The following is a 15,062-nucleotide window of genomic DNA, read 5'->3' as shown; positions in this document are numbered from 1 at the left end:
TTCAAGATTCAATCGTGTACGAAATATTGTGTTCATCTCTCATCTTAGTAAAAACAGTTTCTATTTTCCAAAGTACAAGCTCCTTTATATAATATCAAAAATATCTTTCCAATTCTCTATATGAATCTTTCATTTCCTTCATGATTATTCTTTGGCATATTTGTAAATATTATAGAAATTAAGGGAGAGAAGTGTTGTTGTTTGCTGCTTTTTCTTTTCTTTGGTTTGCCTTGTTGGGAACTAACTCTTGTCTTCTTGACACTATGATTATTAATAGATGTGCTTGTTTATCTTCATTTTCATCTTGTTAATGATTAAGAGCTATGACTCAAGTCAAAAAGACGTAAGTTTGAATTCTGGCTTTGACACTTTTGAATGTGTGACTGGCCACAATTACACATTACCTAACCTCTCTAAGCTTTAGTGTCTTTTCCTATAAAATGATAATAATAATAGTATCTTCCTCACAGGACTGTTAGGAAGATTAAATGAGCAAATGCATTTAAAGTGCTGAACAGAATGCTGTACACCAAGCTAACAAATAATTGCTTTAATAAGAATGGTTATGATAATAATTATTAAGAGGATTGTTAGTGAGGGATGTTAGCCAACATGAATTAAGCATGATTTCCATACTAAGGTAGAAAACAGTAAACTTACAGGAAAATAGTTGCTTTTCCAAAGCCTTGACATTTAGTTAAATTTGATAGTTTCTTCTTAAGATATTAAACTTAGAGAAAATTCAAGAACAAAAATGAAATTTTCTGAGATGTATTAAGAGACCTCTATTAGGCCTGTTGTCTTACCTGAGTTCATGTTCTCAAAAGGACCACTGTTGAGGTAGTCTTTCCTTTGTTTACTAGGAAAAAATGAGGAAAGTGGAAGAGATTGTGAAAGATCATCTAATGTATTTAGATGCAGTCCACGAGTTCACAGATTGGCTCCATTCAGCAAAGGAAGAACTTCACCGGTGGTCAGATACGTCTGGAGATTCATCAGCCACCCAGAAAAAGTTATCAAAAATTAAGGTCAGGAAATGAACAGATGCTATATCTACATTGCTTCATTCCTTCTTGAGTACAACATACTTTTGATAAAGATTTTGTGGATAAGATTCTGTTATTTAAAATGTTTCCTTCCTGTTTTCTATTTGATGCCTCACTGATTCTAAACATAAACAAGAGTCATGAGAAGAATTCAAAAGACTTTACACTTACGAGCACAATGTAACATTGTCTTTACATTTCTTTATGCAAATGTGCTTATTGCTGTAATATGACAGGCTAGGAAATGGCTAACTTGGTGGGCTGACAAAACCAGATACTGTTGTTTAGCACCAGGGAAGAAAAGTTTATATAGTAACTTAGTTAAATGTATTCTAACAATAACCTGAAAATGTCATTCTGGATGTTTTGTTCTGCTTTCCTAGAGGACATCCAACAACATAATAGAAGGGAGTACTTCAAAGGACCTTGAAATTATCATCTCGTTTACTCCACATAAGGACAATTTCTAAAACAGAAATTTACCTTTCTGGGGAGTTGCAGACTCTAGTATCTTTTAGTAAATTTCTAGTTGCTTAAATATTAAATTGTAATAATTTTCCCCCATGGAAAATAATGGATTTTAACATTAAAATGAAGCAGCAATGAAATCCTCAGTGGTTTAGTTTTAGAGGAGAAAATGTTGGGAATAAATGGTGTAATTGTGGTCAGGAATTTAAAACTCAGATCGTGTTTTGATTCCAAGATCAGAACATAAAAGTCATAAAAATTATAGCTTGTGGTTGCAATTGGAACTACATTTTGCAGATCTACTTGTTCGTTTTTGTTGTTGTTGTTTTTTGAAACCGAGTCTTGCTCTGTTGCCCAGGCTGGAGTGCAGTGGCGCGATCTCAGCTCACTGCAACCTCTGCCTCTCAGGTTCAAGAGATTCTCCTGCCTCAGCCTCCTAAGTAGCCGTGATTACAGGTGCCTGCCACCACATCCGGCTAACTTTTTTATTTTTTTTTAGTAGAGACGGGGTTTCGCCATGTTGGCCAGGCTGGTCCGCCTGCCTTGGCCTCCCAAAGTGCTGGAATTACAAGCATAAGCCAAGGTGCCCGGTCCCTGGAGATCTACTTTTAAGTGCTTTAAAAGTGTTATCTTATTTAAATCTTATGACTATGTATGTTTTAACTGAGCTAATAACATAAAACCACTTTTTAAGTCCTTTTTTTCCTGTGTGATTCTTTAAAATTCTTCTTTGATACATTTCTTAGTACTATGATAATTTATTCATCCATCCTTCCATCTATCCATCTACCCATCTATCCATTTACTCAGTCAGGATTGTGCATTCCCTAAGGAACTTGCAGTCTAGTGAGGAACAGTGATCCACAAACTGGTCTTTATAAAATAATACAAAAAATGTAGTAAGAGCTTACTGTACTATTAGAGTTCAGGCTCTGGAATCAGAGAAACCCAATGCTGCATCCTTCTTCTATTGGCTTTCTGGCCGTGTCTTTCAGCAAGTTACCTGATGTCCTCAAGCCTCCACCTCTCAATTGGTTAAAAAATGCATACATGAAAATAGTACCTGTCTGATAAAGTTGTTTTGACAACCAAATTAGATCATACACATAAAACCTGTAGCATCATGCCTGGCACATAGAACACACCCAATAAGAAAATCCAGTGGATTTGGTAAATGAGTGATTAATTGGCTATAACATGACAAGGTGGGAAGAGTCAAGGATGATGGTCAAATCTTTACCTAGAATCCACAGGACTGTTACCACCTGAGGAAAATAGTTGCATGCAGAGGAGCCTGGTGATAGGGGGGAAGACATGAGTTGTTCATTGATGATCAGATCCAATTTGAACTGCCAGGTAGTAGTAATGTCTTGGGGGCAGTTGCATATTCAAGCCTAAATTTCAGGTTAAGAAGATGGATTGAAGACATGGAGTTGAAAGTGATTAGTGTCTAATTGTTGTTAAAGCCACTAAAATGGATAAAACCAAGACCTATGTATAGAGCAAATAGAACAATGGGCACAGAACCAAAAGCTGGGTGCTACCAATATTTAATGAGCCATAGGAGAAAATGACTTGAAAGGTAGAGAGAAAAAGGGAGGGAGAAACAAGAAGTGGAAGAGTAGGAGGGTGTGATGCCACCGAGGCTCTAAGTAGAGAAGGTGGTCACCATCACAGGTACAGCAGGAGGCTGCCGTTAGGAGGAATACTGAAGAATCCCAACTAGGTTTGACAGTGAGGCTGTTGGGCAGCCAGTCTGAGAAACATTTGCACAGCAGGGAAGGTGAGAAATCAGGTTACATGGATTTAGGAGTAAATGGCAGATGAGGAAGAGGAGATAGCAGAAATGGACTACTGTTTCAAAAAGTTAAATAAGAGAAAGTAAAATAATTCTTTTTTTTACAACCCAGGCTGCTTCCTGGGTTGACAAATACTCTTTTTTATCGAGAAAGCCTTTATAAAGTGCTTCCATAGAGACAAGGAATATAGGAGAAGGAATTGGCAGAAAGAAATTGGGATGGAGAAAGTGAAGACTATCAGAAACTGCCTCTCAGAAGTTCAGGTCCAGCCTGAATGTAGGTTAGTGTGTGGGTGGTTTTAAAAACCTTGGAGGAAACACATAAAGCACCTCCTCTGTCCTTCAACACCACACCTATCACATCCACAGGAATAATCACTGAGAAAAGGCAACTCTAAAGCAAAATGTATATGGGTATGAGGGCGTGAATGTTCATGTACATATGTGTGTATGTGTATATCATATGTTTAAAAATGTAAATACAAGATAAGAAAATATATGCAAAAGCCATTTCAAAACTCTTGACAATGATGATGTCCTTATTCAAATTCTGAATGGCTAGATTTCTGATTGCAAATATTGAAGTGTTCCATTTTCATGCTAAGGAAAATTGGGATAAAGCATAAGAGAGTATTTTGGGGAACTTCAAATTTGAAATTGCTCACAAAGGCAAATTATTACAAGTATTTAGGTCTGTTAGTTAGACATAGCACTGGTTAAAAAGTTATATATTTTTTCTTCATCAAATAACTACTGTACACACTAATAAACAGGGATGGTTTTTAGAATCCTGTTGCTGAGAAAAGGTTGAATATGCATATCATGCTGTGTGTAAGGATTTTCATGTCATTGTAATTTAGACTACTGCACAACTGAATACTAAATGCTTTCAAATGATCTATATTAAAATATGGCTCTATTGTATATAATTGTGAACAGATATATTTATTTCAAGTTAATTTAATGAGACGCAAACTATATTATATAGACTAGTTAAGACATACTTTATGTTTAACATAATTTATTAAGCATGCTTCATACTTAACATTCCAATGTTTCTTTACTGCTAATTGGTCATTGATTTTCTTCTTGAACTTTTTTGTGCCTAATTATCTTTTATTTCTATTTAATCCAGTGGTAAAGTCATAACTTTGTAATAATATTAACAAAATCCTGCCTTTAGCAATAGATATTAAATATATAAACGTCAGATGATTATTTCACCGAGAAAAATTATAGTAAGAGAATCTATTCTCAGAGAGAAATGCTGCAATTATATCAATTTAACAATGCAATTTAATTTTATCTTGTCCTTTAGAGTATTTGTGTGCTTTAAGATCAAGCTAAATTGTTAACTTGGCTATTGCTAAACTGTTAAATTTCTAGTGACTTTTTTAAGGTAAAAAAATACTAATAAATGTACTCAGTCTAGAGGTTACTTTAAACTTTTGAGTAAGTCAGTCTATGAATGCATTATTCATTTTATATGCTACAAAAATGTGTACTTAGTATTGAAGTATTTGGAATTGAGTAGGGCTCATTCTTTTGCTGTGATGAGTCTGCTTGATTCCTAGTAGAATGGAAGTGTGATTTAAGCCACCACCCTGTGGAAGAAGATGAATTGAGGACAGAGACCTTGAGCAGAACACAGTTCTGCCACAATCTTTATTTACTTGAGCATTCACTTTGAGGGAAATCTGGGTTTGATCATTTGTCACTAAACATTTTCACGTGTGCAAATAATGCCTGATTTCAGGGTCTCTGTTTAGTCTATTTCAGGATATTGAGGATTCTCGGGATTTTTTTTTGCCATAAGCCTTAGGCGCTAGTGATGACAACTCCCGCTATTATAATTTAAGAGTGGGCAGATGAATTGATTCTGGGTCCTTGTGGCACACTTGTTAAAACTGCCTAGCAGGACAGGGTCCCCCTGTGTACACAGTTGAAAACTTGCAGTCCAAGTGACTCACAGGCTCTTCAGTTACCATGGTGATATTCCATTACAGGAGCTGATAGATTCCAGAGAGATTGGTGCAAGCCGTCTCAGCAGAGTGGAGTCGCTGGCTCCTGAAGTGAAACAGAACACAACTGCCAGTGGGTGTGAGCTCATGCACACGGAGATGCAGGCCCTGCGTGCCGACTGGAAGCAGTGGGAAGACAGTGTATTCCAAACGCAGAGCTGTTTGGAGAACCTGGTCAGCCAGATGGCCCTTTCGGAGCAGGAATTCTCAGGCCAAGTGGCTCAACTGGAGCAGGCCCTGGAAGAGTTCGGTGCCCTTCTGAAAACCTGGGCTCAGCAGTTAACCCTCCTGGAAGGCAAGAACACGGATGAGGAGATAGTGGAATGCTGGCACAAAGGACAAGTAAGTTGGCTTCCTGTTTTCTATTGGTGGTTATGCTTTAAAAAATGTTTTGACTTTCATCATTCCTAAAAAAAAAAAAAATCTTGCTAACTAAAAACACGCAACATGCACACTTGGAAGAAGTATTTATCTCATTAAATAAGCGAAGTCTGATTCGTTTCCTTTTGTCATATATCAAACTTTTGTAAAAATAAAGATTTGGGTTATTATTTGCAGTAGGAAACATTGTTAGTGGAGACATTTTACTTTCATTCCTATGGTGTAACAGTTTGTAATACTGTATTCAGCCATTCAGTCTGAAAAATGGCCTGTGGGCAGGGGCATAAATAGACAGAGAGTCATAGCTGTTTTCTTGCCAGTTAACTATTTCATACAACTAAATGATTGAATTTATAGCCTTAAAAGACTCACTTGGTAATCTCCTACAGCACAGCGAATAGTTTTCGCCCTGATTAGCTCTCCTCTGTGTGGTTTTGACAGCTGTTCTTGAATTAGCCTGTTAACAGAAATCTACGTCACACTCCCTGGTCACCTTCCCGAGACTTTTTTTTTTTTTTTTTTTTTTGAAACTAATGGCAGCTTCTTTAGAATGTGAGAAAGGGAAGACTACGAGGGAGACCGAAGAAAGAGCAAAAGCTTAACCTCTTCTTCGTTTCTTTCACTGTTAAACAGTATCTTTGAAAGCCTTTTCAATATTTCCAGTTTATAATGCCCTGATTCATGGATGTCCTTAAAAGGAAGTTTAGTAAACTTCTCTGCTCCTATTTATATTACAACAATTTCAAAATAGCTCCTGCCAGTCAGAAAGTCATGTAGTATTTCCAGCAGTGTCTGGTTTTAAATCAAGTATTTGAAACAAATGCAGCATGCCATAAAATAAAGCTTTCTACCTCTTTATGCTACTTTATTTATAATGTTTTTAGGTTTGGGGGTTTGTTTTTGTTATTCTGTTGCATTTCCAGTCCTTTAGATTTATGTACCAGAATAAAGCATAGAAATCAGTTTTGTCACACAGGGTCAAAGAAGTTGATAATTACTCTACATGGTATAATATGAAAAAATCAGTTACGCTGTTTTGGTTCCTTTTTCTTTCCCTTTCTTTCTATTCCAGTAATATGAGTGAAATTTTTAAAAAGGAAAGATTTGGTTGTGCCTAGATTACATTACTGTTCTGTTATTGTTATTTTTTACGTTGATATTATTAGTGAAAATAATAGTTGAGGCCTATAAAAATACACATGAGAATGCAGTAGTAAATATGGGTTTTCAGTTGTATTAAATAGTTCAAATATGACAGCCCTCTGTCTGGAAGTATGTCTGCTTCCAGATTTGACTCCAGAGTCAATGCTTTCAATGACAATACTACATTGCTTCGCAATATTCATATTTTCTTTTTTACTTCTAATAATGGCATTTTATCTAAAAGTGGAGATATTTATATCACAATGAATATGTAAGAAAATATTAACAAAATAGTAGATATGCTAGAGTTCTTAGGGCATTGTTTTGCTTTTAGGGAAGACTTGTCATTGTTGATGATCACAATAAGAATTGAAGTATTTATTTTATGCAATTAGATGACAATCTTCAAGAAATTCTTTAAAACATAAAAACAGATGATCTATAAACTATATAATATAATATTGCAAAAATAATTCTATTTACTGTGTTTGCAAAACTCATTTTTCTTAATATCCATTGGGATATTAACATTGGAAATAATTTTCTTAAGCTGTATAAGGTGAAAAAATGCATTCTAGAACTTAACAGAATCAGAAATATATAAGCTGATATTTATATAATGACTCTACTGACATACTTTAATTTAGGATGAAGTTACAGAAATGTTTTAAATGTAACATTTTGGTCAAAAACTTTTCACTTTTAATGTCATCCCATTCATAAGTAACTGACTTGAATCTCCAGTATTTTTATGTTTTTTTTGAATGCTAAGTTTCTTACAATGTTCTTACAATGTTCTGTCTTAAGTAAAAGGTTCCATATGGTGTAAAATAGTTAGTCCTAGTTTAGTGTTTGGAATTTCAGAGAGAAATTGTTTAGTTGTTGATGAATTTTTGTAAATAAAAATGTCTCAGACTACTCCAGCTCAGACACCGAGTTAAATAAAGAATTGACAAACCAAGAGAACGTCATTCCTGCTCTCATAATCACAGCCTAGGTGGGGAGATACACAAGTATGAAGCCAATGTGGATACTCCTTGTAATGAATGTCTGCAAGGTCCTGGGTATCCTGAGATGAGAAGCCCGAAGAGGTGGGAAGGAGGGCAGGGGATACTTAAAGGAGTTGTTATTCGAGCTGAGTCTTGAGGTATAATTAAAATGTGACCTGATAGATGAGATAGAGGAACAGCATCAAGATGCAGGATCACTGAGGAATCAGAAAACACAAGAGAGGAACCTAGAGAGGAGGAATCAGATTAGGAGGATGTAGTGCCAGCCCAAAAAGAAATAATGAATATGTAAGTGGGTCTGTGAAAGTCAATGTGCAGAGGCAAAGAGGGGAATGATAAAAGGAGCTAAGACACAGAATAAGCTAGCCTGGATATCTCTTGCATAGAGTGAGAAAGGAAACAAAGGGAGAGGCCCAGATGATGCTTAATCTTCTGATTGACATCAGCGGGGGACAGTGGTGCCATTTACCAGGACGAGGAATGAAGCACAGGGCTGGTTTGTTGAGGGATGTGGTTTCTCTACAAATCTGGGCCATCTCTTGACAAATATCGGACAATAATGGTCACAGCAACAGCTATTTGAGTAGTTACTCATCTTTTTGCCCCTCCTCCTTAATTTATTTTGGTTTTTTGCTTCAGTGCTACTGTTATCCACACAGTATTTACATATTCGGGAGTCATTCTCCTGCTGATTTTATGAATGAGACACTTAGTGTGCTAGGAACTGTGCTAAGTATTTGACATTCATGATTTCATTTGCTCCTTGTGACAACCCTATGAGAGAAACACTCTGATTGCAAAGCACCTTGTGTAACTCAGTTGACCATGGCCTCGATTTCAGAGGTGTACTTTTCAAGCCCTAAGGCTTTATTTTGGATTGGGTATACACAGTAATGTAGCTATTCATGTGTCTCCCCATCTATTAAATTGTGAGCTCTTCAAGAGCGAGAATCTTACCTTTATTCGTTGGGGGACAAGGGGTCCCAGAATCCAGCAAAATGCTTGGCACACAGTAGACATTTAGCAAGTATTTGATGACTTTATGAATGAAACTATGAAATAAATGAATTGCTATTTAAACCAGACTCACGGATTATAAGAAATTTTTAATGTAAAAGTTAACTGTATATACTACCTAAAATCAATTGAAACAGAATTCAGTTTTGGAGATATATATATCTATATTTATATATATCTATATATATCTATGTTTATATATATCTATCTATATATCTATATTTATATATATCTATATTTATATATCTATATTTATATATATATTTATGTATATCTATATATCTATATTTATATATCTATATTTTTATATATCTATATATTTATATATCTACATTTATATATATCTATATATTTATATATCTACATTTATATAGATATCTATATATTTATAGATATCTACATTTATATAGATATCTATATATTTATAGATATCTACATTTATATAGATATCTATATATTTATAGATATCTACATTTATATAGATATCTATATTTATATAGATATCTATATATCTATCTATATATATATTTTTTTTAAGATGGAGTTTCGTTCTGTCTCCCAGGCTGGAGTGCAATGGCACGATCTCAGCTCACTGCAACCTCCACCTCTCAGGTTCTAGGGATTCTCCTGCCTCAGCCTCCCAAGTAGCTGGGATTACAGGCGCCCGCCACCACATCTGGCTAATTTTTCTATTTTCAGTAGAGATGGGGTTCACCATGTTGGTCAGGCTGGTCTCGAACCCCTGACCTCAGGTGATCCACTCTCCTCGGCCTCCTAAAGTGCTGGAATTACAGGCGCGAGCCACCATGCCCGGCCCTTAATATATATATTTAATCCAAAATAAGTGTTGCTTTTCTTTAAAATGATTTCTTTTCACCTTTAAACAATATACATATCTCCTGATGGCCTAGTCCGACTATTTGTAGACAGTGTAGGCTATTTTCTCTTTTCTTTTTCTTGTCTTATTTTTAAGTCATTTGACCACTTAATCACTTAACTACTTTGCAATATTTGATGCTAGAGTGTCTATCCATGGCAAGAAAAAAGAGACAATGAAAGCCAGGTGCTATTACTTGTCAGAGGAATCCTGAAAATAGGCTTCATTTCTTCATTGAATCAACTATGTTGGTTCCTCTCTCACTAATAATTTATAATATGATTGATGTGTGTATAGTATGAAGATATGGAGATCACCCAATGTAGGTGCTCACTTCTTTGTCTCATTATTTCTGAACAGGAGATACTGGATGCTTTGCAAAAAGCAGAGCCTAAAACAGAGGATCTCAAGTCTCAGCTGAATGAACTTTGTCGATTTTCCAGAGACCTGAGTGCCTACAGTGGAAAAGTTTCTGGCTTGATTAAAGAGTATAATTGGTGAGCATGAACCGTATTGGTGTTCAAGATATTTTTATACAAATTAGAAGCTAGAGGTTTATTTTAAGGTGTAATTTCAAAATAATATTAATTCAGCATTAAATATATTACTAAATGAGGTAAGTGCACATTCTAAGAACTGCTGATTCTATCAAACATGATTTTTCATCAACTTTATCACTTTTTCCTGCCATTAAATTTTTGCATCACCTTTTCAGTCTTTGTTTGCAAGCATCCAAGGGCTGCCAAAATAAAGAACAGATTTTACAGCAAAGATTCCGAAAGGCCTTCAGGGATTTCCAGCAGTGGTTGGTTAATGCAAAAATCACTACCGCCAAGTGTTTTGATATACCTCAAAATATAAGTGAAGTTTCAACTAGTCTTCAGAAAATACAGGTAAGGGTGTTATCAATTAATTCTAGCAGCAGTGTTGATGTGAACTAAAGTTACCTCTAAATCAAGGGTCCCCAACTCCTGGGCCGCGGACTGGTACAGGTCCCTGGCCTGTTAGGAAGCAGGCCACACAGCAGGAGGTGAGCAGCAGGCTAGTGAGCATTACTGCTTGAGCTCTGCCTCCTGTCAGATCAGCGGTAGCATTAGATTCTCATAGGAGCCTGAAACCCATTGTGAACTGTGCACACAAAGGAACTAGGCTGTGTGCTCCTTCTAAGAATCTATCTAATGCCTGATGATCTGAGGTAGAACAGTTTCATCCCGAAACCATCCCCCCTGCCCCACCCCGTCTGTGGAAAAATTATCTTCCCTGAAACCACTCCCTGGTGCGAAAAAGATTGGGGATTGCTTCTCTAGATCTTTTCAGAAGGGCATCACATATAAAAGTTTTGCGTAAGAAATTCAAATTTCAAATAAATCCCTACTTCAAACAATTGATTCTGTATATGAAGAGGAACCAGTTCATTTATATAAATGCACACTATGTTTATATATTAATAGTGATCCAGGAAATAATAAAACGTTTTTTCTATGTGACAAGCATTGTCCCTGAGCACTCTAAGTGGATTTTCTCATTTAATTTTCACAACAACCATTTCAGAGATGTAAATTTATTACTGTTAGTGTACAATAGGGTAAAAGCGTCAGTGAAGTCACAGAGCTGGTGTGTTAAGATAGCCAGAGCTGCGGTTATATTTTATGTTTATTCATTTGGGTTTATTTTTCTAGTTTTTTTTTTACCTAACTGTAACTTCATGGTGCCAATTCACATACCACCTTCATTCAATAGCAGCACTTTTTAAGCAGTTATTGAAATTGCCTTTTGTACCTGTATGTCCGCTCATTTCACATAGCAGCAGTTCTGAGTGATTGGTTATGAAATTTGAGTTTCTTTCAGAGGGCACAGGTATGCAGAACACTGTGTGTAAGCACTCGTGCTTGAAGTGTCTCTAGTAGCAGCAGGCTCTGAAACAGTATGGTTCATTTATTTTTAAATTCTTGGTTAATAACTTAATATAACAGGACAACTCTGCCTGTGAAAATTTGCTCCATTTAAAATTCTTACACACCTGTAATCCAAGCACTTTGGGAGGCCGTGGTGGGCGGATCACTTGAGATCAGGAGTTTGAGACTAGCCTGGCCAACATGGAGAAACCCTGTCTCTACTAATCAAATACAAAAATTAGCCAAGCGTGGTGGCGGGCGCCCGTAATCCTATCTACTTGGGAGGCTGAGACAAGAGAATCGCCTAAACCCAGGAGGCAGAGATTGCAGTGAGCCAGGATCGCACCATGGCACTCCAGCCTGGGCTATAGAGTGAGACTCTGTCTCAAAAAATAAAATAAAGTAAAATAAAATAAAATAAAATAATAAAATAAGATAGATAAGATAAAATAAAATAAAATAAAATAAAAAATGTAAAATTCTTCCCGTTTTGCTTCAGGCTGGTGGGTAGAACTGCAGAAACTCAATCACCTATTTTTCTATGTTGGAGAAACACAGTGCTATTTTTCTTTTCTTTTTCTTTTTTTTTTTTTTTTTTTTTTTGAGAAAAGTTTTTACTCAGTCACCCAGGCTGGAGTCCAGTGGCCCTATCTTGGTTCACTGCAACCTCTGCCTCCCACGTTCAAGCAGTCCTCCTGCCTCAGCCTCCTGAGTATCTGGGATTATGGACATGCGTCAACACGCCCAGCTAACTTTTGTATTTTTGGTAGAGACAGGCTTTCACCATGTTGCTCAGGCTGGTCTCGAAGTCCCGGGCTCAGCTGATCTGCCCGCCTCGGCCTCCCAAAGTGCTGGGATTACAGGCGTGAGCCACTGCGCATGGCTAGTACTATTTTAGAGGACAGCCTTTGGCCTTTTCTCTGACCCTCCCTCCGCAGCATGCCTCCATGAACAGGGATGGCCATCCATGAAGACAAATGTCCTGGCAAAGTTTCTTTAATAAAAATCTACAACAGAATATCTGTGCTTCTGTTTCTTGTCAGAATAAATAACTTTGAGCTTGTGCTTTCAATTTCTTCTTTAGCACTTGAAAATATTGAGAATTGACTGTAGAATACAGGATCTACCCATTTTTCTAGAGGAAGACTGTTCTTTGAGATCCAGCCACATGAAGGGAAAAGTACATACCGTAGCTACACTTTATTCAACTACACTTTGGCACTATGTCGTTGGCTTGTCCTCATAAGGACAACCCTATGAAACACTCTCTTGTTATTTTTTTATATAAGCTGCTACTAAGAATGTAATCTGCTCCATTTAATAGCATTTATTTGAATAAGATTCCCCACGGAAATTCATCTCCTGTCTTTTCCTAGGGAGAATTGTGCTTCTGCTGAGCAGATGGTGTGTTTTTATCCACTGGGCTCTGCGAGTCTTGTCCCTGGTTGTATTTACTCTTTTACTTTGGTAGCTGGGATCCTCAGAGCCAAAATCATAATCCAGCTCCACCAGCTATATGGAACTACAAGGCATTTGTTTTGTAAATGAGTCTTAGCGAGAGTTTATTTTATTTTACAACTCTTATTTTCCCTTGGTCTTCATTTCTTCTCCTGATTATTTTTATCAAATTTTTAATATTTTATGAAATAGCTCACCAACTTTTTGAGACAAGTCAGAATTTAGATTAGCAAATAAAGTAGTTTGCAACTTGACTATTAAAGGATGACCTGGGTCATTTAACGTATACAGTAAAAAGAGCTTATTTTCTTTTCTTTGACTTTATTAAGTAATAATAGAAGGTGGTTGTGGTGGCTCACGCCTGTAATCCCATCACTTTGGGAGGCCGAGGTGGGCAGATCACGAGGTCAGGAGATCAAGACCATCCTGGCCAACATGGTGAAACCTGTCTCTACTAAAAATACAAAAAAAAGTCTGGGTGTGGCAGCACGCACTTGTAGTCCCAGCTACTCGGGAGGCTGAGTCAGGAGAATTGCTTGAACCCAGAAGACGGAGGCTGCAGTGAGCCGAGATCACGCTACTGCACTCCAGCCTGGGCGACAGAGCAAGACTCCATCTCAAAAAAAAAAAAAAAAAAGAAAAGAAAAAATAGAAACAACACACAATATTTTTATTATGGCTAATTCTATATTTTCTTTTATAGGAGTTTTTGTCAGAAAGTGAAAATGGACAGCACAAGCTAAACGTGATGGTGTCTAAAGGGGAACTTCTGAGTACCCTGCTGACCAAAGAGAAAGCGAAAGGGATCCAGGCCAAAGTTGCAGCTGCAAAAGAAGATTGGAAAAATTTTCATTCAAATCTCCACCAAAAAGAATCTGCTCTAGAGGTATATATAGCCAACCACATGGAAATATTCTGTGTTATTTGTTATTGTTGTCGTTAGTGAAACCACAGTTTCTGTATATCAAAGCCCCCTTGTCAGTGATTTTGGTCACCCCTCTCTGAACATAGGCAGACAACGGGCTAACAGTAAGGAATAGCCCAATGCTAGAAGTGGGAGCCTCCCTGAAGAATTAAGTAGCTTCCTGCACGTTAGGGTCTATTGTCACCGACTTGGCCTTGCACTCTCCCAGCAGGAACAGCCAGTTTTACATTTCAGCAGAACACTTAGCGTTTCATGTGAACTGCCTCAATCCTGGAAGGTGGTCCAGGAGAATGAACAGGAATATCTATATAGGCCACAAAATGTTGCAGATGAGAGTGTATATTATAACTAATGCAAATACCAGGTAGTAGGTTTTTAGGCGTTAAGTATGCAGAAACAATGTTTATATAATTTTATTTTCTCCACACACAATAGAAGATGAATCTATTATAACCATAAAATAATTAGTGCCACAATATAATTATTATTTTTTCCTTCTGAGATTATCTATTTTATGTATCGACTCTTCTTTCAGAGGAAAATTTAGAGGCATAGAGGGTATCTTTTCCTTTTAAAACACTTTTTGGCAGAATAGATTCTTCATTTGCTTGTGATCATTATTAATGAAGGTTGGAAAAAGATAACATAGAGAAATAATATTCAGTAAGAGAAAATGTGTATTTCCTCAATTCTTTCCTGATCCAAGACTATTGATCTCTCTTCTGTAATGGTGACTGTTTTTTTCATGGCCAGCATCCTCCATTTAACAGAGTGATCACCATTGTGCCTAGAAATGTTTCCTTAATCATTCAAGGATCATTAATGCTATGTGGGCTGAGCTCTGAAGCATCAGCTGTTGAGTGTAGCATATTTAGCATTGATTATAAGGTTATCTAGTTCAAGAGATGCCCAAGAGTAGGTGAGTAGGTCATGAATTGCCTGTTTTCTTAATCTGCTGTTCCCCTCAGAATAGGTATCTATCTGTCTGTTTTATTTGATTCTTTCCTTTCCTTTTTCCCCTTC

The 15,062-nt window shown here is 36.7% G+C and overlaps 1 protein-coding gene across 3 annotated transcripts in view; it reads left to right on the top strand.

Annotated features, from left to right (window-relative positions):
- The window catches only part of SYNE1 (spectrin repeat containing nuclear envelope protein 1), a 526,037-nt gene that overhangs the window by 250,809 nt on the left and 260,166 nt on the right, over positions 1 to 15,062 (top strand). For all 3 annotated transcript variants that reach the window (XM_030809854.1, XM_030809853.1, XM_030809855.1), the window contains 5 exons: positions 864 to 1,028; positions 5,319 to 5,675; positions 10,122 to 10,258; positions 10,477 to 10,654; positions 13,818 to 14,000. In XM_030809854.1, the coding sequence (XP_030665714.1) occupies positions 864 to 1,028; positions 5,319 to 5,675; positions 10,122 to 10,258; positions 10,477 to 10,654; positions 13,818 to 14,000 (1,020 nt within the window). The remainder of the gene's footprint in view (positions 1 to 863; positions 1,029 to 5,318; positions 5,676 to 10,121; positions 10,259 to 10,476; positions 10,655 to 13,817; positions 14,001 to 15,062) is intronic.

This window comes from Nomascus leucogenys, chromosome 3, assembly GCF_006542625.1.
Source record: "Nomascus leucogenys isolate Asia chromosome 3, Asia_NLE_v1, whole genome shotgun sequence".
NCBI lineage: Eukaryota > Metazoa > Chordata > Mammalia > Primates > Hylobatidae > Nomascus > Nomascus leucogenys.
The sequence above is the reverse complement of the archived record's forward strand: the minus strand, read 5'-3'. Positions and strand labels throughout refer to the sequence as shown.